This window comes from Falco biarmicus, chromosome 3 (assembly GCF_023638135.1).
Source record: "Falco biarmicus isolate bFalBia1 chromosome 3, bFalBia1.pri, whole genome shotgun sequence".
NCBI lineage: Eukaryota > Metazoa > Chordata > Aves > Falconiformes > Falconidae > Falco > Falco biarmicus.
In genome coordinates this window covers 36,487,758-36,512,606 of record NC_079290.1, presented here as the reverse complement: position 1 = coordinate 36,512,606, position 24,849 = coordinate 36,487,758, and the positions used below count along the sequence as shown (strand labels likewise).

The following is a 24,849-nucleotide window of genomic DNA, read 5'->3' as shown; positions in this document are numbered from 1 at the left end:
AATTCTGCACTTCTGGAAATCTGCTCCCTCTTAAATTATGATAAAGTCTCTGTTACAGTTAGGTCTGTCAAATGGGAACATGCCCATGACCTGTGACTCACTGTGTGCAAGGCCCTTTAAAGTAAAAATATACACATTTAATCTACCTGGACTTTCAAGCACTGATTCCAGACCTTAAGGACGTGGGTGCCAACCTTGGATAGCTGCCATTCATTTCAACTCATCTTTGTGCCTTGTGCTATTATGATAATGAACTTTGCTGGAAGCAACCGCATATTTTAAATCAAGAAAAAAATTCAAATGCCAGCTGCATGTGTTCAATGTGGTATTTATTAGGGAAGAAAAACCGATGAAGTAAAGCTTTTGCTCTATCACATATGAAGGTGTACTTTGAAAAACTTCAGTATTATCCTCAAGAAATTAAGTTACAAAAGTCAGGAACTGGCACAGTATGTTCTCAGCCAGTTAAATGCTGCATATTATTTTGGCAAACATTTCTGCTGGCAGTTGTTAACCTCAGGCAACAGAAATACATGTTTGCAGAGTAGTAAAGAGCAACTAGGGAATTTATTTATTCACCCCCATAAAAGCTTTTCTTAACTGATATGCAGAGTTACTACTTCAGAATTAATTATAAACCAAGCTAATTTTAAGTGGCAGCTTTGCTGGTTGACTTTAGTTTTATTTCTGAAAACCACATTAACAGCATGCAGCTAATAGTGCGTTTATAAATTATAGGCAAAATTAGTAGTGCTATTAGTATAAAACTATGCTTGACTTCTATAATTTTCAGAGAATAAAGGACCTTTACTGTCTCTTCTTTTTGGGAAATAATTTTTAAAATTCAGTAACTGACATCAGGTGAAAGAATATTCAGTTCAAAGGAAGAAACAAAACCAGACAAAAAACACAGACTGGTTTATATTTTTATGACTATAAGCAATGTTCCTCCAGTCTGGTAAGGGATTCATCCCAACATGTCCTTCAATGTGGCACTAGTATTTTATAATGACTTCCTACAAGTCCTTTGTGATCTTGACTGTCTCTGTCCATTGCTCTTATGAAGATATGCTCCATGATACTGTGCTTGTCAGAGTGGTTTTCTGTTCCAAGAAATAATTTGTTTCTCCTGTCAGGCCCAGCACATCGTCTTTCTCAAAGAGAATTTTCTGGATGGCCATCTGGAAGCATCACCTCAGCGCAAAACAGGCAGGCTGCTGGATTTGTGTTGGCTCACTTCTCCTCAGTACTGGCTATTGCCTGAAGGCATCATTACATTTTACTCCTGAACTACACAGCATTATAACTAGATATGCAGGTAGGATATTTTGATTGCTGAATTCTGGGCTCTTTATGTTTGTGACAAGACTCAGAGAAAGACCCAGGAAAAAAATAAATGTGCAGAGGAAGGAAGCAGCTGAGGACAAGCAGAAATAATGATCCAAGACTTCAGAACTGAGTAAGCGCATGGAGGTGTAATACCATACCTGAAATGCAGCACTGAGAGCCCTCCCTCAATGCAGTGTTTTGGAAGAAGAATTGGAAAGACCACCAAAAGAAATGAGCAGAAAAGCAATCAAAAGCCAGAGCCAAGGTGCTAAAAGCAGGCATGCCCAAACTATGGAGAAGTTAGATTTCAAGAGTTCTGAAATTTGGGTCTTTCTATAGTCAGAAAACGTTATAGAAAACGAAAGTAGTAACTAAGAAATGCAGGATAAAGCAGATGAATCCTCCCTGGATCTAGAGAAAGCTGGGAGGATCAATGAGAAAAGAGGAAAACTGACTTACTTTTATTAATATTATAGTATTTTTCTGCCTGTCTTCATAATTAAAGTCTAAAACATGGCTGCATTTTTTCCATGCCATGTATGGTGCTTACATTTAAATCGTCTATGGGCTCATGACTACACTTCAGTGAAACTAATGCCATGAAAGTCTGTAGACTTGGGATGAGTCAGCATTTATAATAAAGATCAGCTTGGTGAAAAGAATGCTAAAATAGTTTATATTATAGTATTATAACTTTTATGCTTCTTCAGTTAATATGCTTTAGGAATGTGTATGATTATCACCAGACAGAAGAATCATGAATCATTCAGTTTCCAAAGGATGCCCACAGAGAACAGTCTCAAATGCAGACATTTGAGAGTTCCCAGATTACCTGCTGGAGCTGGAGAGATCGATTCAAGGTCTTTCATGGCTAAGTTATCAGCTTTCCTCAAATGGCATTCAAATATTGTGCTTCAGAGGTCAGCTGGAGTTACTCTGGTATAAACTGAGGGTAGTCCAACATGCTGGGGTTAACCACCACCTGGGTTTAAAGGCAGATGAAGAAACGTGGGTTTTTTTCAAAATACCTGTGTCACTGTTCATATGTCTAATTTAGTAACTGTAAAAGTTAGCACTCTCACCAGAATTATCATCAGCTAAAACTATTGCATCAGACCTGTCATGAGGTGTGAGTGCTGAGAAAGACTTGGTGGTCAACAAGTAGGGTAGCATCCAAGGACAGGATATTTCTACACATAGGGATGAGTAGGAACCCTTGGTTTCATTTACCAGATACAGTCTGTTCTTTGAAGGGAGGAAAAGAACACAGAGCCTTTCAGTGACCAGACACCTGCTCTTCCACTTACTGCGAATCACTCAGATTTCAAAAAATTAAGTTAGCTTGAAAAAGCAGACATGGAGTGTGGAAAGGAGTAAATACTGTTTTCTCTTCATTTCATGGTGCAACGTAAGCTAAACATTCTTCATGAAATTACTAGCAAAATGTGGTAAGCATAAATATAAAACTGTTTTTGCCATGTATAGTTTTCAGTCAGTAAGTGCCATCATAGCAACAGTGTAGAGAATGGAGCCCTTACAAAAAATCAGCGATCATTCTTTTTTCCCCATTCTTTTGCTAATGTTATTCCTTCAGTGCTGCCATAGAAGCCAATGGAAATTTTGCTACAGGTTTTAAATGGAATACGTCAAGATTTTTGTGTTATAATGAAGAAAGATATGTTGAAATTTTGAAAGTTATTTTTGCCTTCTAAATGTAAAATAGTCTATTTACCTGGTACTGTATCTGATCCTTTAAATAGGAAAAATTCCTGTTTATATCAGCTGTTTATTAGTTACAGTGGAGTCTTGCAAGATATCTCACGGAAATGTGTTTTTTCCCATAAGGGAAGATTATGATACATATACACACATATAAAAGACAATAAAAACGTTAAACATTAAAACTACATTGACACCTCTGTCTTTAGTTTTGCTACTTAATTTCCCTTGGCTACATTTCAGCGAAGAGGATGATTTTTCCCGATGACTGTGATTTATTTTTTTTTAAAAGAGGCTTTCCAATAAGCAAAGGTAAGCTTCTCGAAACAGGTTGCCCATTACGAGGGGTGCTAGATATTTCATGCGGGTCCTGTAGATTGGAAACACGGGTCTGTACTGAATATTCGGTAGAGATTGACGGCGTGCGTTTAAACGCCATCGCTGCTGGGTTTGTTCCACCCCGGCCCCGGACCTCGCTCGGTCCCGGTGCGGCGGCGCACGGCCGGGCCGCGGGGCCGCAGCAGCGGCTGCCCGGGGAGCTGCTGCCACCTAGCGGGGCATGGCCGCCCGCACCGCGCCGGGCCCCCGTCCGGGCGAGGCGTGCAGCTAACCCCGCGCTGCCCGCCAGACCTCCCCCGACACGCAGCCGGGTCCCTTCCAACAGCGCTGCCCCTTACAATCTCCCTTCTGCTCGATATACGGCAAAGAATCGCCTCTTAACGTACCCTTAGCTGTACTGGCTACTCCTCACCGGTCCTCATTAATATCCTTATCTGTTCTATTGTGGAAAATATCAAAAGCTGCCACATAATAGGGGTAGATTTACCATAAAGAAAGCAAGCCCCACCTTGCTTCTGAAGTTTATGGATACTATACACTATAGCTTCCCATCAGTGCTACCCCAGGCCCTCAGCCTCCTGCGCACAAGTCCTACGGGCACAAGGGCCTGCTGCTTGTACTGCAGGGCTCAGCGGAGGTCTTTCGTGTGGGTTTCATGCCAACAGCATGCCTTTTTCCCCCGAACCGTATCTACCCTGCTACAGTCACAGGAGGGGCTGGGACAGGTTAGTTGTTCCCCCGCTCCCCACAGCATGACTCGAGCGCCTCAGGTTACGAAGTGACGGCCGCAGGGCAGCAGCCGCCGCCCCGCCGCCAGCTGAGAGCGGTGCCGCGGGGCCCGGCCGCCGCCCCGCCGCCCCCGGGTGCCGGCCTTGCCCGCCTACACCTCCCAGGCGGCTGCGGGAGCCCCTTTTCCCGCCTCCGCCCGGGGCTGCTGGGAGCTGTAGTAGCGGGCAGAAGGAAGATGGCGTCCAAGATCCGGGTGGTGCTGCGGCCGGTGAAGAGTATCGTGGTCCGCTTCTGCCCCTTCGAGTCCAACGTGGAGAGCACGAGGTGAGGGGGCCGCGGCGGCAGCCGGCTCCGGCCCCGCGGCGGCGGCCTGGGCGTGCGGTGGCCTTCGGGCCCACGGCCGGCGGGGAGGCTACCCCCCGGCTACCCAACCTGTGAAGCACGCAGCGCCCTTCCTGCGCCAGGGCGTGGGGTCAGTACGCTCCACGGCCGTTGTGAGGGCTGAGCCTTTTGCCTTTAATTTTATTTTTCTGGGGGGGTGGGATGGTGTAGAAGCAGGGGCTACGTGTGCCCGTAGTGTGGCCTGTGCCCCAGGCCCTGCCGCAGAGCCCAGGCGTGGCGAAGGGCACAGGCCTGCTTCTCTCCTGGCGGGGAAATGGCAGCATCTGTTGTACCTCTCGGGAGGAGAACCTTCTTTCCCCAAACGTCTGCTTTACTGTGCATTGACTTGCGTGATCTTGGCCCTTGAAAGCCTGTATTTATCAGGGCTTTGTAACTTAGTCTAGGCAGAACCTTAACGCTGCTGAATGAGAAGACGCTGGGTTTGTCATAAGGGCTCTGTTTATGGCGTTACCAATATGCACACAGCATTCATTCGGTGCTGATTTTTGGAGCATCTCTGCGTTTAAGGGTGGACCTTTGCTTACGGGCAAGTGCATTTAGCTTTACCAAACTACCCAGGGAGATGCCCCTCAGCTGCAGAGCATGCAGCTCTGTAAGCACTAGTCCAAATGCTGATAATGGGAAAGAGAGTGAGCAACAGCTGCTGCTCTATCTTGGTAGTTAACTGTTGGAGAAATCTAAGTAATTGTGCCTCTTGAGTGATGTAAGTTCTTCACCAAACAATTGTAAAATGTCATTTTGCAAGAGCTTTACAGACATACCTACTTTTGAAATGAGCTAAATAACTTAACTTAGAATGTCTTTAAGCTGCTGGAATGTCAATTTGCTGTCACGCGTTTCAGAAATCTACAGGAGACCGAATGTTAAATAAATAAATAATGACTCTGAGCCAAACAATAAAGCGTTGGCAAGTAACTGGTGTATAAAGAAAAATTTACATTACTTTGCTGATTTTTTTTCCAAAAAATTATTGTTACAAACCCAGCTAAGAGAAATGCACAAAGTGCATGCTTTGGTATGCTTTTTACATATTAGCATATAAGGGCTATCTATTTGGATTTTTAAGACTCATCTCGTAATAAGTACCTGTCTGAAATTATTTAAATATTTCATAATAAGTAAATAATACAAATATTAAATACAAATCCTGTTTTGTTTATACTTTTGTTGCCTGGCAATATCAAGATATTTAGATTAGTTTTAGAAATATACTTACTATAATTTCTATCTACCACCTACTTTAATGTATTTTTCAAATGTATTTTCAGAAAATTTCTTAGATGCATAAACCACAAAAAAATCCAGGCCACTAATAGAAACTGTGAAGTGACTGCTGATGTGAGACATGATGGATCTGAACCGCTTGTAGATGTTATGTTTGGTAAGGAGCTCATTTTTAATCTTGGAAAAAAAAAAGAAAATATTCCAGGTTTCTGTTGTTATGAAGTTACTGTCTTCTCTATGATTTTTTTTTATTTTTAATTTGGCTACTTTTATTTTTTTGGTTCTGGTCCATAGCTAGGTGTTGTGCAGCTGGGAGGAAAAAAGGGAGTCACAAACATCCTGATGTCTAGATAAATGTGTATTTATGCCTTTGTACTACAGTAGGATCTGGTGGATCTTAGATCAAAGAAATTACTTAACTTCAGAGTTGAGCCTACATTTGTAGGGACGTGTTTGTGTGACCTTGCAGTCCAGTTCCAGGGAAGTGTAGCTCTGTTTTGATGTAAGAATCTGTTCACTTTCTGTAATTTTTTAATGTTATCTGTGGTGGAGGCACCTCAGTCTTGAGAACAGAAAAGTTGAATACCTTTAGTTGCTTATGTAACTTACTGTGCAGTTTGAAGGAACTGCTCATATGGCTAAGACCATACATGTGCAGATGGACTTGCAGAATGAGGTCAACTGATGTACAACAAATTTCTTGGTTCCTTTGAGGCTATAGTGAGCAAGCAGGGAATTGATGGTGGAAATTTCATCAGTTCTGGAAGCCGCCCAGATTCTAGGCTCTGAACAGATGGCTTTAATCTGCTTTTGTCCTTTTCTCTGGCAGCATCTTCTTCCTGCTGTGCTGTAATGGACCAATATGTCATGTAGTCCATTAGAATTTTCATTATTATTGATTCATGCTACCCCCTTTTCTTTAAACTTCCATACATTTTGTGAATCTGTAGAAATATTGAGAGTATTGAATATACTTAATTTTGCTTAGGAAAGTCCAGTTATTTCAGTGTTGACATTGCTTGTTTCTCCTTCCCCTATGTCTCTGTCTTTCCCATCCTTGTTTATAACTGTGATGTATTAAGACTTAAGCAGTAAAGCTTAATGTTTTTCACAGCATAAAACCAAAACAATTTATTCCACTAATGCCAAGAGCTATAGTTCTGAACTCTTTGTTCTCTAAGAGCTGGTTATTTTCCAAGGGAAGACTTTGCAACCCTTGTAGTTGGCAAACATGGGGCTAGAACTTGGATGCCATGCATGGTATTGCATTATATGGGTTTGAGTAAGGCTATTGTATTTGCACATCTTGCAAAAATAAATAACTAACTTGGGTACAATACTTCTACTGCCTCCTCCCTGTTCTAAAATAATTTATTTCAGAATTTTAGACATCCTAGTGCTTTCTGGTTTTTTACATTATAATCACCAGATTGTGTTAACCGATTTATCATTTTGGCTAAAGAAGTAAGTTAAACAGACCGTAGACAACATACTGCTAAAATGCTGAGCCATGTTAGAAATTATGCCTTCCAGTGCCTTCTGTGCCTTCTGTTAGATGACTTTGAGGGCATATTATGAGCCATTTTTATCCAATATGTTCTTACTATAGGTATATATATAGGCAAATGTTTCAAATTTTTCAATAATGCAATACATAACTGAAAAATACATGTGTACTGTGTGCAGTTAACATACTTGTTTGTTGGTGGTGCATAATCAGATTCCTTGGTAAGCGGAGTACTTTCTAATCAGATGAGATGAACAGGGTATTTGGATTTATATATACAAAACAGAACTGCACACTAAAGGGATTGTGACTTTGACTTTGTGACTTCTTAAATTTTTGTCCCTTTCCAGCTGATGGAGACCGATTAATAATGAAGGGAGCCAACCTGACGACAATAGAAATGTTGACAGCATTGGGGTCCAGATGTAATGCAAAAGAGCTTAAGGAACAACAGAAAAGCAAGAAGAAGAGTCCCTGAAGAACAGAAGAACAGCTGTGTTTACCTTTACATGTGTTAAAAACAGCGGGCTGCACAGAAGGCTTTTCTCCTATGCAACAAGATCTGGAAGAGAGATGGCCAAAACAGTGAGCAGTTTAACATGTAGCAGAAAGAACCATTTAAATGTTCCCTGTCTCCCCCTGAAGGAAAACATAGTGGATCAACACCAGATCTTCTAACACTAGTGGGACAGAGTGGCTTAAGATGCCTGAATGCATCTTTTAAAGCAGCTGCCTTTCAGTTGCCTGCATGTTGAGAGTAATATCACATGTATTTGCATATAAATGAATTATGCATATTGGCTATTAAATTAATATTGAACTGAAGACAGATCTCTTTGGACATTATTTTCTACAAAATTTCTGTACAGTAGAATGCAAAATACTATTAGAGTGGTTATTATTTTTGAACATCAAGTGCAAAAATTTGAACAAAACTTTGAAAGCATTCATCATCGACTTAGCTGAGGGACAGTGCACTGCAAATTCAGAGTGCATTTTGTAATACTATGTTTATAATACATCAGTTGCTAAGTCCTTGCCATTTTTTTTCTCTCTTTCAAGAAAGTGTGAAATTTGCTAAATGTAAATTTAGCTCAGCAATTAAAATAACAAGGTAATGGGACTGTGAACACACAGTAGAGCTACTCATGCTGCTTGAAAGTAGCCAAGTTTAGCTCAAAGGGAAAGGTAAGTTAGTTTTTTTGATAATTGGAGAAAAGTGCTATCTTTGAAGTTCAGTTTTGTAATATTTTTGTTGCTTGCTTTTGGGAGATTTAGTGAAATATTTTATAAAGATCAAAGGGAGAAATGTATTTGGTGTTTATGGCCCTGTGTCCAACCCTGTTTACTAACATAAGTGCTTAAGTGTCTCACCTGTATTGCAAAGCGCTGTGGGTTTGGGAGGGTTGATCTCTCCTCAGGCTGTGCAGGTGAAGGTGTCAACTACACATGTACTCCATGTCCATTGGTTTTGTTCTAGTTCAATTCATAATGAAAATAACTGAAATTACAGTTTTGAGAATTGTGAGTGCAGTACATTGAGAGGCATCGGTTCTACCTGTTGTTAATCATATGCCTGACTTATATGAAATTATAGTACATGTGTTTTCAAATTTAATTTGGCAGCAGATTTAGGGTGCAATCTGAAATTGGTTTTACCTTAACTTTTGCCAAGATTTGTAAATGACGCTGTCCTTTCTGAAAGCATCAGTGTTTTAAATAGCACTGTCAAGGTAGTTCTTAGCAACTTCTTCACCAGGATACTGAGGTCGGAGTGGTATCTTTCACTGGAGAAGCAGAACTGTGCTAAAGACATTTGCTAATATGCTATGGTGGCCTCCTCTGCAACAAACGGGAGAGAGTGGGATAAGATGATTGGGGCAGATGAGTCAATGAAATTTAGATGTGGGAGCAATGTAAGTGAATGACTTCGTCTGGGATAAATACCTTCTCTGCAGTCTGTTATTTTTATTTTTATTTTTAATTTTTTATTAGGCCACCAGCTCTTCTAAGTGGTTTCATAGTGCTGAGCTCCCAAACCTGCTACTGATCTCCCTTCTAGTCATGAGAACGTCTGAAACTGAGAGGATTTTAAATCCTGTGAATCTAGAAGAGGATCATAGAAAGTGGACCAAATAGAAATAAGGCTGTTCAAAGGACAGTTTGGGTATTTTTTTATTTTATTTTTTTCCCCTTCCAGTTTAGAAGAACATTGTACAGCATGACTTTACCTGAAGAAACCCGACACGAAAGTCACAATTGTTCCAAGTAGAAGAACACTGCAGAATTTTTTATTCTGTAATTAATCATGTATTCATATGCTCAAAAGCCCTCTTACTGTAATATATCAGTGATTTTTGTGTTGGGTTTTTGTCCTTTACAGTTTGTACAACAATGTCAGTGTGCAAAACGTGTGTTTAAATGTGAAACACTTGCATCTTAAATAATTAGCCATCTTTAAGTACTTAAAAAACATGTTAAACACTATAGAAATTTAGTATTATATTGGCCCAAGATTGGGGTCTATATTTATGAAGAGAAAAGGGAGAAGAATGAAGATCACAGTTCAGGCTTTTTACAGCCAAAACCAATCCTCTCCACTGTTGAAAAAAGATGAGTATTTTTTGTTGTTTCTTTACTCGCATGGATAGGCATCCTGCTGTGTAAAGACATGCTCTTACTGGGTGCTTTCACTTTAACCCAGAGATGCCCAACCTTTTTGCTTAAGTTAAGCCAAAGGCATGTAACATAGACGCTGAGAGATGACTGACAATTCAGTGGGTGAGGTGTTAGCTGACGCTACTTTTGCTGTATGTGCTAGTCACTGCAATTTGCAGTGGTAAAACTCTAGTATGTTTTGTGCATGAAAAAGTAATGACTAGGATTTGAATATGTAAGGTATAAATGAAAACATACAGGACAGAAAAAATAAAGCTAAAAATGTGCATTTTCAAGGCTACAAGATATTGAAGTGATACAAACAAGCAACATGGGCAAGGAGGAACTCATCTGGTGATTATTATGCTAATATGTAGAAAATTGCTCTTCCTGTACCATGTAGATAAAGGTACAGATTTATTTTTGAAGTATGCTGAAGATAATCTTTAATGAATTTCTTCTCTAAGCATTTAGATAACTTTGCTGCAAGCTGTTCGTGCAGTATCGATTTCTGCTGCTGTCTGACTGACTGAAACAAAGCCAAGTGACCTGCTACTCTGACATCTTCCTGACATGCACAGTCTAGGGCTGTGGATGTAGGTGGTATTAAGGTCAGTCATGCAGAACAAAGCGTGGCTGGGTGAGCACTGATTTTGCATGTTATTATTCTTTAACCCACTAATCTTGATTAGTGTACCACACCAAAAATATGAGTGCTTGCCTAAGTATAAAAGGAACTGGAACAGGCCCTAAAAATACTGGGATTAATTAAATGCAAACACCATGTCCATGTAAGGTGTCTGATGACAGGTGATAACATTAAAATGCTTAGATCTCTTAATACCTGGCAATTTAAAAAAATTATTAGAATCATCTTAGACCTGTGTATTGGACAAGTACCTATTTATTTAGAAGTTCTTGTCAATGTGTAGGGAGAATAGTCCTGAAGTAGATGAATGTGCCACTCAGGTAGCACTCACTGGGCAGGGTGCTTCCTTTTTAAGTATCTGCAGCATTGTTTTTAGAAAAAGAAAATGGTATCTTCATTGAAGATTTCAGCAGGGAGCAGCAATGTTAGTGAACATTTCCACAGCAAGTTTTAACTACTAGCTGGCCCAAGTAAGTACAAAAACGCAACATCCCAAGGCCTTTTTTGCAAGGTAGAAAGAAGTAGAAACATGGTATCAGATGTAGTTCATGCATGCTAGTGCAAATTCTGTTTTTTGTTATTTGTGGAAATCTCAATTTGGGCAATTTTGTAGGAGAAAATTGTAGGAGAAACTCTACAATGCAGTATTGCTGTGTGAACCCCACTTGAGTGGAAAATGCTTTACATCTCAAGTATTTTGAAAGTGTTGCAAGCTAATACATTTTTGCAGTCTGTGACCGTGCAGAAGATACCATCTACTAATTTCAGAAAATTGTCAACAACTGTTTGCCCTGTAGGATGTGGAAGAATGCATTAATTTTGGCTGGCTTTTCCTAGTTCTTCCCTTTTACTACATATGAATTTTGAATGACGAAGGAGTTTATATGGTGTAAGGAAGAGCAAAAAAACCCCAAACCCTAAATATCCTTGGATTATGTTTTGACAGTTCTCAAAACTTTTGCTCCCATATGTATCATCTGCATGTCTACTCTGTGCAGGTGTACACGCCCCTTGCAGTTTTAAGAGCTGCTGGCTTACTGCTCACTTCAGCTTGGTGTGACCAGTTTCCCTGGATGATGGACCCTGCTTCTCCCCTGGGTGGTTTGGAATCACCTTCAGACTGACAGGTCACCTGTCAGTGGTGCCTCTCCCAACTGCACTGCCCTCCCCTCCCTTCTCCTCGAGTAATAATTGCCTTTTTCCTTCCTGGTGCTATTTGATCTCATCCAGTCTCACCTTTTCCCTGTGGAAGGCCTGAGCCTTCCAGAGGGAGGACTCTTCTGAGCCTTTTTTATTGTCTGCTAAGAGCAGACTTGTCTGCAGTAGCTTCAAGCAGCCAGGGTGCTTTGGTCCAGGTAAACCACTACTTTTCTTCCCGCTCAGCCTCACTCTGTATGCTGAGGAATGTAGGGATAGAGCAGCATGAATGGTTGGAGGGGGTACTTTGTTTCTGATTGTCTTTAACTTAACAAATCATCTTTACATTGAGCTGGCCTTCTCAAGATTTTAGAAGACTGTGCCCAGGGATAGATGTTAGAGATGTGAGGACAAAGGAGCTGCTGATGTGTTTTGATCGTGTCTTGTTAAGTTTCAAAGTGGTACTTGAAAGCAGCGTTAAGGTAAGCATAGAGACTCTGCTTGACTTGAGGCGGTCTCCTACATGCTGACAGGGTTGCCAGCAGAGGTTAATAGCATATCAGAGGAGGTCTCCGCATTGTGCTTCCCTGGATGAGGTGAGTTTGATTTGCCTACATATAGAAAGAACATTTATTTTAAGACAAAATAGCTGGAAAAGTGGACCAGCAGACCTGTTTCTGGAGGGAATGCTTGGTCAATAGGCGCAAAGCCTGGGAAAAGCGACTTAGTGGACAGGTTTTCACCAACTCTGGCAATCCCTGGAGGAAGTTCAGTGGACAGGCAGGAGGCAAAGCAGCAGGTTCCTTCCATACTCAGGCACTACTTTTCTATTTCTTTTGAGCCCTCCACCCTTTTTCAGTGAGGAGTCAATGGTCAGCCTTACTGTAGAAATAGTATGGTCAGTATGCAAAGCCAGCAAATTTGTCATCTCAAACACAGTTCTTGCACAGATTCACTGAATTGTCTTTTCATTACTGGTGAACCTGAGTGGTTCAAATCACTTGCACAAATAAAAGAAACGGTAATTATTTTCATGGAGTTTATAAAGTCTCTTTTTCTTGGTGGGGCTTTGTAGAACTTGTCTTCAAATTCCACCTCTCAAATGAATCTCAAAGTATTTACTGGAAATAGCAAATCTAAGAATCAGATGGTTAATTCTTCCTTTCCTTCACGTAGCCTAGTCAGTATCAAGTTAAGCTGCACATAAAAGTGCCAGAATCAGTACCAGAAAGTATCTTGTGGCAGAAGCACAGGAAAAAATCAGGGAACTGCAATGTAATTTTTTACCTCCTTATAGATTTTCTCTAGCCTAGATTAGCTAAGTAAGATCGTAAAAAGGAATCAAGGACATAAACCCAAATACCATGAGGCTTTTCAAGTCTGGAAGAGTGAAGTGGAGAATACCTACCAGTCCTGCATGGTTGCCTGAGATGCCAGAGGCAAGAATTTTCTTAGAAGGTCTTTTGAACACAAGTCACGTAGTTGACACACTTGGCAAACGTGTGTTAGCAATGGGAATGGGATAATCATAAAAACTAGCTTTAGCTTCTAAATGGTATTTCTCTAGGTTCCTCTACGGTTTGTGAAAGAGCAGGGCTTTTCTGAAAGGCAAGTCAGAGCCGGAAGCTAGTGCTTGAGTGACATCGCGGAGAGCCTGTCTCTTCCCACTGCGTGCAGGTGTGAGGAGACTTGTGCTTTTTGGCGAAACCTAGCCTTGTTGCCCCAAGATGAAGTCCTTTGGGAGCCCTGATCTGGTAGATGGGCTACAGATATTCCTAATACCATATGACAGGATTTTGCCTAACACGAAGAGCAGCAGTTGCAGTCCCTCTCACTCCAATACTGCTGGGAAAGGCATTGGTATCTACATCACACTGAGAAAACCCTTCATCTGTAGAGGACAAGTGTCATGCTCTGCCGCCAGATTTCTGTAGCTGTGATGCTCTCTGGTGACATCCTGAGAATGAAAAGTAGTGCAATTGTTATAACTATAAATTAATTTTTTTTTCTGAGGTTACCTTCACAGTGGTGAATTAACATACTTGGTAATAAAACTCTACTTATAATATGCAACCAAAAAATCATACTAAAACTTTATATACCCCTTCCAAAATCCAATGGGCAATCTGTAATTTGTGATTCTAAATTCCATAGGCCAGTTACTCAGCGTTGGTAGAAATATTTCTTTTATCATTTATTTATTCCAAGTTATTTTGCCATTCCTTGTCCTTATTGTTCCAGACCACACAGAAAGGACAAAGTTGCGGGGTTTATTTGGTTTTCTTGATAGAGCTTTGAGATAGTTCTTTGTACACCTGAGATTTCTAAAAAGCCACGTCAGGGTATTATCTTTCTGAAATTCTCCATGAGCAGGTATCCCCTGCTAATATGTTTTTGGTTTATGTGGATCAAAGACCTTTTCAGTGTTAAAACTACAGCAATGGACAATTCGTAGTTATCCTGATCTTAATTTTTTTAACATTGTAATGGCTATACAGATTATAAAATTCTGAAGATAAATAAAAATATTTCTATAGTAATGTGTGAGTGTTTGCTATTCAACATAGATATTGCTGCTAAATAAAGAGATTTTTTTTTAAAGCTTCCAAAATTAGACACAAGCTTGTACATCTGCAGTCACTGTGAGCTGGGCTGGAACTGACAGGTCATTTTTGTCTGGAATGAGGAAAATGGAGCCTGGAATACTCTTTCTGGTCACTGCAGTCTCTGGAGCTTTCTCTCCGGTCATTGAGGCAGGATACAACCAGTGAGCTGTCACACCATTGCCACAGTAATCTTTGCCCTCAATGTAAGCATTTCCCTTTAAACTTGCTTTGAACATGCTGCTGACAGCATACAGGACATATGCTGAGGTTGCTGGCATGTTAATTGCATTATAGTAATGCTCTGTGGCATCAGCAGGGATCAGGGCTCTGGTTGGCTCGGCACTGAACGCGAGCACGTGTGAGCCTGCCCGTCCCCAACAGCCAGCCACCCAGAGCAGATGCAGCAGTGGCCGGATCCACAGCAAGCACTCCTTGGGCCTATGCTCCTTAGACTAAGCTGTTCTGGAGAGCAAGGTGGCTTTGTTTTGACTTGAAAACTAAGATGTACCGTGCAAAGCTCATTGACAAAATGCAGGCTATGCCCAACTCTTTAGCTCAGAGGTAAGGAAATGCCCATACGCTAGAAGATCTTGTGCATATTGACATACAGATGGAAACTTGCAGGTTCATGCGTTGCTTCATAATCCCTGGTTTAGTATTGCCCAAGCAAATAGCTTCTGAGCTGGAGTAAAGCTTACCTAGGCCAGCTATGCAACCATAGCATGTGTTTCATCATGTCTGCCCAGTGATGACATGGCTGGGAAGGGAAAACCACACTTGTACAACAAGGAAACAAACACAAAGCTGTGCTACCTATGCAATTTATCTCATCCATGCCTTGGGGCTGAGTAACTATTATTCATGGATTGCTTTATTCTTTTTTCATAGCTAGGGATAGGCTGAAGAGTAAAATTTGGGCTGTGGTGTCCAATTTCCCTGACAATTTTTGAAGACAATTTTTCACAGGAGGTAGGTGATCTTGTCTAGAAGAAGCTTACCACTTGGAGAAGGTACTGTATATAAAAAAATACGTCTGTGTACTAGAAGGAAAGCAAGGTCCTCCCTTTTACACAGTAAAGCAAAGTATAGCACTATCAGATCGGGTTCCTTCCAAGTAAAACATACGGGCAGTATAATGAGTGAAGGTCTAGGGAAAAAGTTACACCTCCTATGCAACCTGATCAGCGATATGTTGCAGACAAGGAGGTGGTGCTCTGCCCTGCCCAAGCAGCAGGTATTGTGAGTCTGAAAGGCAAAATATGGCTTGGCTTGCATGCAGAGGGTAATGCTATGGCTATGTGAGCCTCAAACACTGCTGGCCACATCTTCCCAGCTCTCATGTCAGATGAAGCATCACTGCACAATGCACACTTGCCTGGAGGAGTAGAATGAAGGTCTCTGTGCACTCTTTTGCCTTGGTCCTTTTCTTTGTGCTTGGTAATGAAGGCCCATAATATCCTCCTCTCGCATGAGGTGCAAGGGCTTGACTACCTCAGGAAAACATTCACCCTGGCAGGCCCACGCTGCCAAGGTGGCGGTTGCTCCTAACTGTGGCTACGTGCTTTCCGTGCAGTTAATTGCCACGGAAGAATTTACACTTCTCATTGTAAATTTGATTCTTCTTCTCTTCAACAATGTGTAGTCTAACATGGAAACAAGCAAAACTTCAGAGAACTTCAGATGTCTGTGCTGAAACAGTAATATGTGGCATAGCAATTCAACGGTGCCCATACGGATATATGTATTCACTGCTTCCCCTTGGGCATATCTAGAGAAAAGAGGAGGCTACACACACAAAGCATCTCTGACCGTGACGCCAGTCTCAAACCAGGCAGGAACTGGGATTTACAGAGACAGATCCCTGTGGCCCAAGCGTCTCTGGATATCTGGCCGTTTTATTTTGGCTCCCAAAGTAAGAGCCATTATGACCAATACATACACTGTACCATTATAATTAAAAATAATGTATATTTTGTAGCCCAGTCCACTTGTACCTTACCCAGTAGAATACGTCTCTGGTCTCTCTAGTTACTCTATTTGCTATGTGAGATACCACAAATTTCAGCTCTGTCCAGTTTCAAAGAAGTTTTGAGATGTGGCATTGACAATATCACAGCCAGTAATCTGTATGGCCAGATTAATTTGCAAAACATTAGATTTTTGTAAAAATTGAGAGAGATTTTTCACTGTATCCTAACAGTCTGCATTTCAGAAAAGAGTGATAAGATTCTCTTTTTTTCTTTACATCTTCTATGAACTTACATGTCTAGACCTGAAAAATTTGTAAGGAGAATAAATCAAACCAAGTGACTTGTGGGAGGATTCAAAAAAGTAACACATCCTGCGCAGGTACGTAGCTGGATCTCCATGGACTTCAGATCCAGGAATACTGTCTCACCACTAGATGGAAATAGTGAATTTTACATCTGCTGCATTATCAGCACTTACATGCTGATGTATAGCTATTGTCACGTATAAATGAATGCTATTTACATATCGTAAGCCATCTGCAGGCAGCACTACAGAAATGTGGATCCAAAATTCTTTGCTAGCGTACATGAAGCAAAGCCAAGATTTCTATTTCTAGAAATTGTCCCTGTTTTATGAGACTGAAGACTTCCTCGTTTCTGAAGGATGATTCTGTTCTATCTCTAATCTGATTGCTTTTCTATTATCCTTTCTGTAAGCAAGCAGAAAAGAACTACATGATGGACAGCAGTTTGGTTCCGCTACCATGAGTTAGGTAGTAAACATCAACCTAATCTGAAATTTTCTATGAAGTCTCTTGTGCAAGACCAGAAAAAAAAAAAAAAAAAAAAAAAAAAAAAGTGGAAGGAAGCTGAAAGTCTTGTGTTTCAATGTACATACCTGATGACAAAAAAGGCAACGTGACTTGCTGCTTTATGAGCAGACGCTATAGTGGTGTTTGCATATTAAAAGCAAGCATATAGTCAGAGAAGTGAAAGGTAATTAAAGGCAGCTCAGTAGGGAAGGATAGTTAAACAGAAGGATTTTTAAAAAATCTCAGTTGAAAAATGCACTGATTACTTAGCGTATGACAAATCTGACCTTTTCTAGAAAGTACTGAACCTTCAAACTGATTCAGTTTAGCTCTAAGTTGTATCACTGCAGAGCATAAAGGGAAATGTCCTCCTTGCACCAACAACATTTGGATCCACAGCACCTTCTCATGTTGTGAAATGCTGGAACCAGCTCAGAGACCTTGCTGTCGTCTTTGGTTTTGACACCTCAGTCTCAAACTCCTCCACAAAAGTACTAGCAGACAAACATAGCCATGGCTGCTCCATCAAAAAACTCCAGGCACTAGGCATATCTTTAGATTTTTATTTTTCTGGTCAGGAGAAAGTAGCTATGGAGAAAGAGCTATGGGTCTCATCCAGTCTGATAGAAGGCCAAAAGAAGCAGAGATCGGCATAACCCTGATGGTGGAAACAGATTTTGGGGATACTTTGGAATCAGGATTTTTGTTGTAACTTAGAAATAACAGCTTTCTCACAGGATACGACAGTAAATCCGTCTGCTCACCCGACAGGATGTGACAGAAGATTGACCCAAACCCCAAGGGGTCTGGTAACAGTGTATATTTTATGGGGGTACTTCTGCGCCGGCAGTACAGTAGTGACAGCTGCTGTGTTTTCTTTTAAAAAGCAGGAATTAGGATATCGCAGTTCAATACAGACTAAAACCAAAGTACCAAATCTGCATTTTTCTAGTGCTAAAGCATGAGGTTGCATCCAGGCTTTGATTTTTCCTGTGTACCGCAAGTACCTGCGTTAGCTCTGTATTTTGATGGACCTTGTTTGATAGCTGATCGCTGCGAGTATGTAATGGCTGCTCCTGGGCTGCAGCATGCTGTAGATCGCTGTAGTTCAGTATGATGGGATGTACCGGTGGGGCTTGGGGGGATGCCGGGAAAGCCTACGATCGAACCCAATAAACTTCTTTGGGATGCTGACTCGTTAGTGCTGTCTCTGTGCCATATGATGCCCTGTGCTTTTTTGTTCCTGAATTACCTGTAAAAAGTGTATGTAGTAAATGGTGTAATTTAGGATTAGTGTGCCAGAAGAAAAATTTCCCTGGAGCTCAAATCCTGGAGACTGGGTTGGACCCCACAGGTGCTAGAGCACAGCACACTGGACTCCTTGGCTGAGGTAGGTGTCGGGGTGGTGTTCGTGCCTGAAGAAGCATTAAGGCCATGACATCCCTGGGTGGGATGCTACGGCGGTGTCCCACCATTTCTGGTGCAGCTTGCAGTCCAGAGGAGCTGCAGGCCCGGGGGGCAGACAGGGTGTGTGTGTGCGCAGGTGTGTGTGGGTGTGTGTGTGCGCGGGTGTGCGTGTGCAGGGGGTGTGTGCGCGGATGTGTGTGCACAGGTTTGTGTGTGTGTGCGTGGGTGTGTGTGTGTGCTGGGTGTGTGTGTGAGCGGGTGTGTGCGCGCAGGTATGTGTGTGCGGGGGTGCGTGTGTGTGCATGTGTGCGTGCATGTGTGTGTGTGCTGGGGGGGTGTGCGTGTGTACGGGGGTGTGTGCACACGCCAGTGTGTGTGTGCATGTGTGTGTGTGCAGGTGTGTGCGGGTGTGCGGGTGCGGGTGGGTGGGTGTGCGGGTGTGTGTGTGCGCGCCAGTGTGTGTATGCGGGTGTGTGTGCGTGATCGTGTGCGGGTGGGTGCGTGTGCGGGTGTGTGCACGGGTGTGTGTGTGTGTGCACGGGTAGGTGTGTGTGCACGGGTGTGTGTGTGTGTGTGTGTGCGCGCCAGTGTGTGTATGCGGGTGTGTGTGCGGGTGCGGGTGTGCACGGGTGTGTGCGTGTGCGGGTGTGCGTGTGCGGGTGCGGGCGGAGGGCAGGCAGCGGCCCGGCGTGCCCGCTCTTGCCGCCGCCGCCGCGGGCGGGACTCGCCGGGCGGGGGCTCGGCGGCCGCCCCATTGGCTCTCCCCGGCGGCACATGTGGCCGGCCCCGCTATAAAGGCGGCCGCGGCCGCGCTGCAGCCCATCCTCCTGCCTCCGCGCTTCCCCAGGGACACCTCCAGCCCCAGCGCCGCCGCCATGGCCATCGACGCGTTTTTAGGCAAATGGTGCCTCATCTCCAGCGAGGGCTTCGAGGAGTATATGAAGGAGCTGGGTAAGGAGCCGGCGACTCCCCGCCCCGGGAGGGAGGGATGCCGCCCCGGGGACGTGTCGTCGCCGCCGGCCGGCGAGGCTCTGTCCAAGGTGCGCGGCGGGCGCGGCACCGGGACCGGTGCGCCGTCCCGGGGCCGGGCCCGAGGGCGCGGGCGGCCCGGCCGTGAGCTGCGGCGGGGCGGCGGCCGGGGGGGTGATGCCGGGATGCGGCACCGGGGTCTCCGCGCCCTCCCGGTGCCTGGGGGAGCGTCGGCCGGGAGCAGCCCCTTCCTCCCGGGGTAGCTGCCGCCTCCGTCTCCGCGTCCTAAAGATGTCGGCAAGCCTTTTTGCACCGTAATGGCTGGGAGGCAGGTGCCGGTGCCAGCAGACGCGTTCCCGCCGCCCCGTGCTGCGCCTTCCCTGCTGCCCAGCCGCCCCCTCCCGCCGGCAGCGCCCCGGATTATCCACCGGTGCCAGCAGCCCGGCTGCCATTAGGCCAGCTCGCTCCTCCCTCCCCGGTTAATGCCCCGGGGCGGGCAGCCGGGGCGGTGGGACCCGAGCGATGCCCCGGGCGGGGGGCGGGGGGGCGGCTCCGCGCTGCCCTCGGCGGGGAGCGGGATGGCGGGCAGGGCAGCGCTGCTGCCAGGGCAGGGCCGGGCTCCCACCGCCCGGGGTGGCCACACACAGCCCTGCCGAGCCTGGGCTGCCTTCCCGTGAAGTCACCTTGGGTGTCTCATCATGAGAAAGCCAAACTGGATCAACTGCCTGTGGGTACCCGGCAGCTGACTGCATTGCCAGGGGCAGTTTGCAGTCTTCTGTGGGTAGCGGCCTTAACGGTGGGGGTGGGGTGGGGGGGGTGGTCGTCCCGACTTGTTATCCTCACTTCCAAGTTGCCCTACATTTTGTAACACAAAGTTATCGAAGCAAGAACGGACCTAACACCAGGAGCCTCCTCTGCAAGTTCAGATTCACCACTTCCTGTGAGCATCCTGGCCAACAGGTGATGGACACCTTGCAGTGTCTGCATAGCCTGGGAGCTGTTGTTTTCTGCAATTTATTCACTGTTGCAAGCTAAGATATTTTCTCAAGAGGCAGAAGATGTGGCCTTGAATGTCTTTGGAGGGAGGAGAGGAAGGAATTTAGGTCTTGCGCTCTTCATGTAAAATGCAGAAGGCATCGCTGCATTTACGCTCTGCAGACAGTGGCAGCTAATTGTATTTTGTGGGAAGCCTTTCAATATGTGATAGCTGTGGTGTGAGAAAGCCTGCTGGACTGAGCCCTTTGGGAGACTTTGGAAGAAATTCAAGAATTTTAAGCTCAGCTCAGTTCAGCCATGGATTAGGATGCTGTGGAGCTCATGTCTAACTGCCAGGGCTAGGAATGTGCCAAGTTGCAACTTCAAAGTAGAAATTAACTGCTGCAATGGCAGAGCACCTCCCATGTGTGGGCAGTGACTGAGTGTTGTTTGTTTGTTTTTACATTGCAGTCTTAAACCAGTCACTTTTCCTTTTTACAATTACAATTTAGCCGATTAAATTACTCCAAGTCACACTTTAAGAGCCAGTTCTTTATTGGATTTCACCCTCGCTGACTACTTAGGAAACTCTCTACCTTTGATCCTATTGACGCACCATAAATGAGATTCTGCAGATTCCACTCAGCTTGTATAAAAGAACATTCAAGGATAAAGAAGTTTGGATTTCACTCCTTGCCCTACCAAAAACATACATGGCTCATCTCTGTTTAGCTGGATCCCAAGGTGTAGCTGATCAGATAACTCACTGACTGCTCTGGACTGGATGGCAGCAGAGGGGGGGTGGTGGTGGTGGGGTGTCACTGGCAATAATTTCCAGTTCTGGTCAGAAAAGCCAGACTGAGGAGGAATGGTTTTTGCTCTGCAGGCTCAAGCTTAAGGCTCAAGTCCTGGAATCTCAGTTGAGTCTGGAGAAGCAGTGGCTGGGAAGTATTTTGTTATTTCCACCTCCGAAGGAAACTGTAATCTTTGCTTTGTGGACTCAGCCCTCACCTAAGCATCCTGTACACTCTGGGGGAATGCTGTGCTGTTATGTGACAACATTTTCTAACTACATCAGCGTAGAATCCAGACACTCATGGACTTGGTGGCCTTTTCTGCTCCATTTGATTCTTAACAATTTTTGGTTCAGATCTGCACTTCCCAGTTTGATGGATTCACATTTGTTGCCTGACTACCCTCTTATCTGTTTTTTCATCCATCAGATAAAGACTCAAGCAAACCCCTCCAACAGTGCACACAGGGGCTGAGGCAGGGTCAGTCTTTTTGCTGAAGAATTTTGAGGGCTGCCGTCTCCAGATGATGAATTTTCAGTCATTTGTAAAGCTTATTTTTTCTCATGGTCCTTTTTTTGGGGTGTGTGTGCATGAGCACTATATTGCTTTTCTAATTCTCAAGTCCATACTTTGGGTAGACTTTGTGATTGTATACAGAGTGATGGAAGAGAATTTCTTGAGTAAGTTAAAATTAATATGCAGGTGGATTAATCTGTCAAAAATCATCTGTAGAATTTTTAAAGTGTTCAAACTTGAAGGAAATAATTTTATGTTAGTTTAAACGTTCATGTTTGTTTCCCTGTCTATTGTTTATTTCTGTTTGTAATCCAGTGTAGTTTTGGGACATCTGCAAGTCCTCTAGAGGGCAAAATAGATTTAACTTTAGCTCTTTGAGGAAGCAAAAGAATAATCCTGTGAATAAGCTTTTTTCCTTCCTCATCAGTGTATAATTTAAAACATCCTCTTTCTTTGTGGCTCTTGAGCTTTGATTCTCAAGTGTACTTAAGTGTCTAATTAAATGGGAATTAAGTATTTGAATTCTTGTGTGGCCCTAAGTCTTAGGATTTAACTGACTTTGTGATACTCTGTGCCTCTCACCTTGCAGGTGTGGGTATGGCCATGAGAAAAATGGGAAGCATGGCCAAACCAGATGTTTACATTATTAAGGATGGGGACACAATCACCGTAAAAACAGAAAGCACCTTCAAAACTTCACAGTTCAGCTTCAAGCTTGGTGAGAAATTTGAGGAAAATACATTAGATGGCAGGAAAACTCAGGTCAGTATACTAGATTTTATTGCAAAACGAGAATTCTTTGTTTCACAGATAGAGATGCTATTTAAAAATCAGTTTTGACATCCACACTAACAATGCTTTTTTGGATGAGCAGTTGTCTCTGAGAGTCTCATTGAAATAAATTCCTCTCTTTTTTTTTTTTTTGTGGATTAAGCAACTTCCAAAGAAGGAAAATGCTGAAGCCAATAATGTCTTGTGTATTTTGTTGTTTTCCATTTGTAGCAGAAGCATTGTGTTAGTAAAACTAACAGACCTCTAAATCCCTGTTAAAGCCAAATGCCACTTCATTTGAAGCCTGTGGAAAAAATCCCATTGATGTTTAATCAGAGCCAATGCAGCCTTTGGGTTAACCTTTCCGCTGAGTCTCGTATTTGCGTAACGAGAGAGTGGTTCAGTGTGCAGTGGGATAACTGACACACAGGCATACATGTGAATCACAGTCTCTAATCTCCAGTTTTAGAAGGCAAAGAGCTTCTCCCTGCACCAAATAGGGAGAATATTAATCCAAAAGGAGGTTAAACACAAAGAAGCCCTCAAATAAGATTCTCTCTCATCCCTGTGTGAGTGCTGAGTACCAACCCCCTACCTCCAGCCCCACACTGGCAATTCAACTATTATTGCAAGATCAGATAAATGTTACACAAAAGCCCAAGTACAAAAAGATGAACAGAGAACATCGTCTGCTCCTGTTAGTTGAAATTGTGCATGCTGTCAAAGGTCTGTCTGATGCAGGAATGTGTCAGAGCAGTGAGTGAACAAGCAGTGAGCTGCTGGAAGAAGAGGATCAATAAAACATTTAATATAATTTCCTGATATCAATTACAAAATTACTATTGGGTGAACTGGGGTAGGAACTTTTCCTTTGGAATAAGGTGTTGGAAAGCCTTGGTCTCCATCAAATGTCATGTGTAAAGTATTGATGTCTGGGTTCTTCTTTCAGACCCTTGTAAGCTTAAAAGATGATGGGTCACTGATTCAGGAGCAGGAATGGGATGGCAAGAAGACCATAATAACACGAAAGCTAGTGGATGGACAATTGGTGGTGGTGAGTTCAGTCCTGCTTTCTGACCCCTGAGCTCTGCTGGCCAGTAGCCTGAAAAGTAACTCTAAAAGATCTTTTTCCTTATGGCAAATGAATAAATCCATCTCTTTATCTTCTAGGAATGTGACATGAATGGTGTCAAGTGTGTTAGAGTCTACCAGAAAGCATGAGGACCTCTTCATGTTCAGTAGCAACTTGCTACAAACAACTCAGTTCAGTGGACAGAGCTCCTTTACACTCCGTATTTTCCTTTTCCCTGTTTTCTAGTATTTTAATGGACTGAGTAGCTGAGTGCAATCCTTTTTAAAAGTTGTGATGTAACTATTATGTAACTATTCTGAACTTATGAGGCTATTAAATAAAATTGTCAAATATATGAAGTGGAAATGTTGTTACTACAGTGGAATTTTAAAGTGAGGTTTTATAAAAAATCAGTTTGGCTTTAGGCCCTACTACAAACTGCCTTCAGTTCAAGGTAGTGCAACATATGGCAACAAACAGTTAATAGCAAGCTGAATTTTGACCAGCATCCTCAATTGCTGAGATAGTAAAAGCTGCAACTGAGAAAAGCATGAAGAGTTTGGGCTCTAGAGTTGTTTTCTAACTTGCATGTTACAAAGTAAATAGAACTGGGTGGGTATAAGTAAGACAGAAGCTTTGGTGTTTGAGGGATGTATTTTCAGGGGTTAGTTTGTTTTTTTCACGTCTCAAACTCACAAATTTCTTGTCAGAAAAAATACATGCTGGTGAGCCAATGAATGTGATAAATTTAGGCAAACACATCCATGCTTTACTGAAAGGAAGCCTTATTTTGAGAAGACTGTTTTCCTAGGAAAAGTCATATTTCCTCTCTAGTAACATTCTAAAAATTCTTAATCAAAATCTACTGAAATACTGCCTAAAACTTAAAGCCTCATTTTATTTTATTTTATTTTTAAACCGGCTTGAAACACCTGGCAATGGAGTTTATATGCTTTAAAATACTGTAATAAATAATCAGAAATGTCAGTGTCTTGAGTATTACTTTTACACTGATTGGGAAACAGAGCCTATGTTGCTACTATTCTTCCAAAGAGATGTCAGATTAGGCAAAAGTAAAAGGTTTAGGTGAGTTTCTGCCACACCAGACACACGTCCTAAAAATGAAACTGTTTGGTGACAGGTGATGGGGAGTTTTCTATCAGATTCAGAAGCCTGGGGAATCATGTAATTGCACATTTCCAGTTTGCAGCATCAGCCGTTGCAGAATCCATTGCTGCTTCAACCTTATCAACATTATAGCTGC

At 43.0% G+C, this 24,849-nt stretch overlaps 2 protein-coding genes across 2 annotated transcripts; both read left to right on the top strand.

The window, feature by feature from the left end:
* Positions 1 to 4,282: 4,282 nt before the first annotated feature.
* Positions 4,283 to 8,074, top strand: MRPL53 (mitochondrial ribosomal protein L53). The gene is made up of 3 exons (XM_056332599.1): positions 4,283 to 4,440; positions 5,787 to 5,899; positions 7,600 to 8,074. Exons 1-3 carry the CDS (start codon positions 4,352 to 4,354, stop codon positions 7,725 to 7,727), a joined length of 330 nt encoding a protein of 109 aa, XP_056188574.1. The 5' UTR covers positions 4,283 to 4,351; the 3' UTR covers positions 7,728 to 8,074.
* Positions 8,075 to 19,173: 11,099 nt separating this feature from the next.
* LOC130146759 (fatty acid-binding protein 5) lies at positions 19,174 to 24,572 on the top strand. Its single transcript, XM_056333255.1, has 4 exons — positions 19,174 to 19,439; positions 22,332 to 22,504; positions 23,463 to 23,567; positions 23,684 to 24,572. Exons 1-4 carry the CDS (start codon positions 19,364 to 19,366, stop codon positions 23,732 to 23,734), a joined length of 405 nt encoding a protein of 134 aa, XP_056189230.1. The 5' UTR covers positions 19,174 to 19,363; the 3' UTR covers positions 23,735 to 24,572.
* The last annotated feature ends 277 nt before the right edge of the window (positions 24,573 to 24,849 follow it).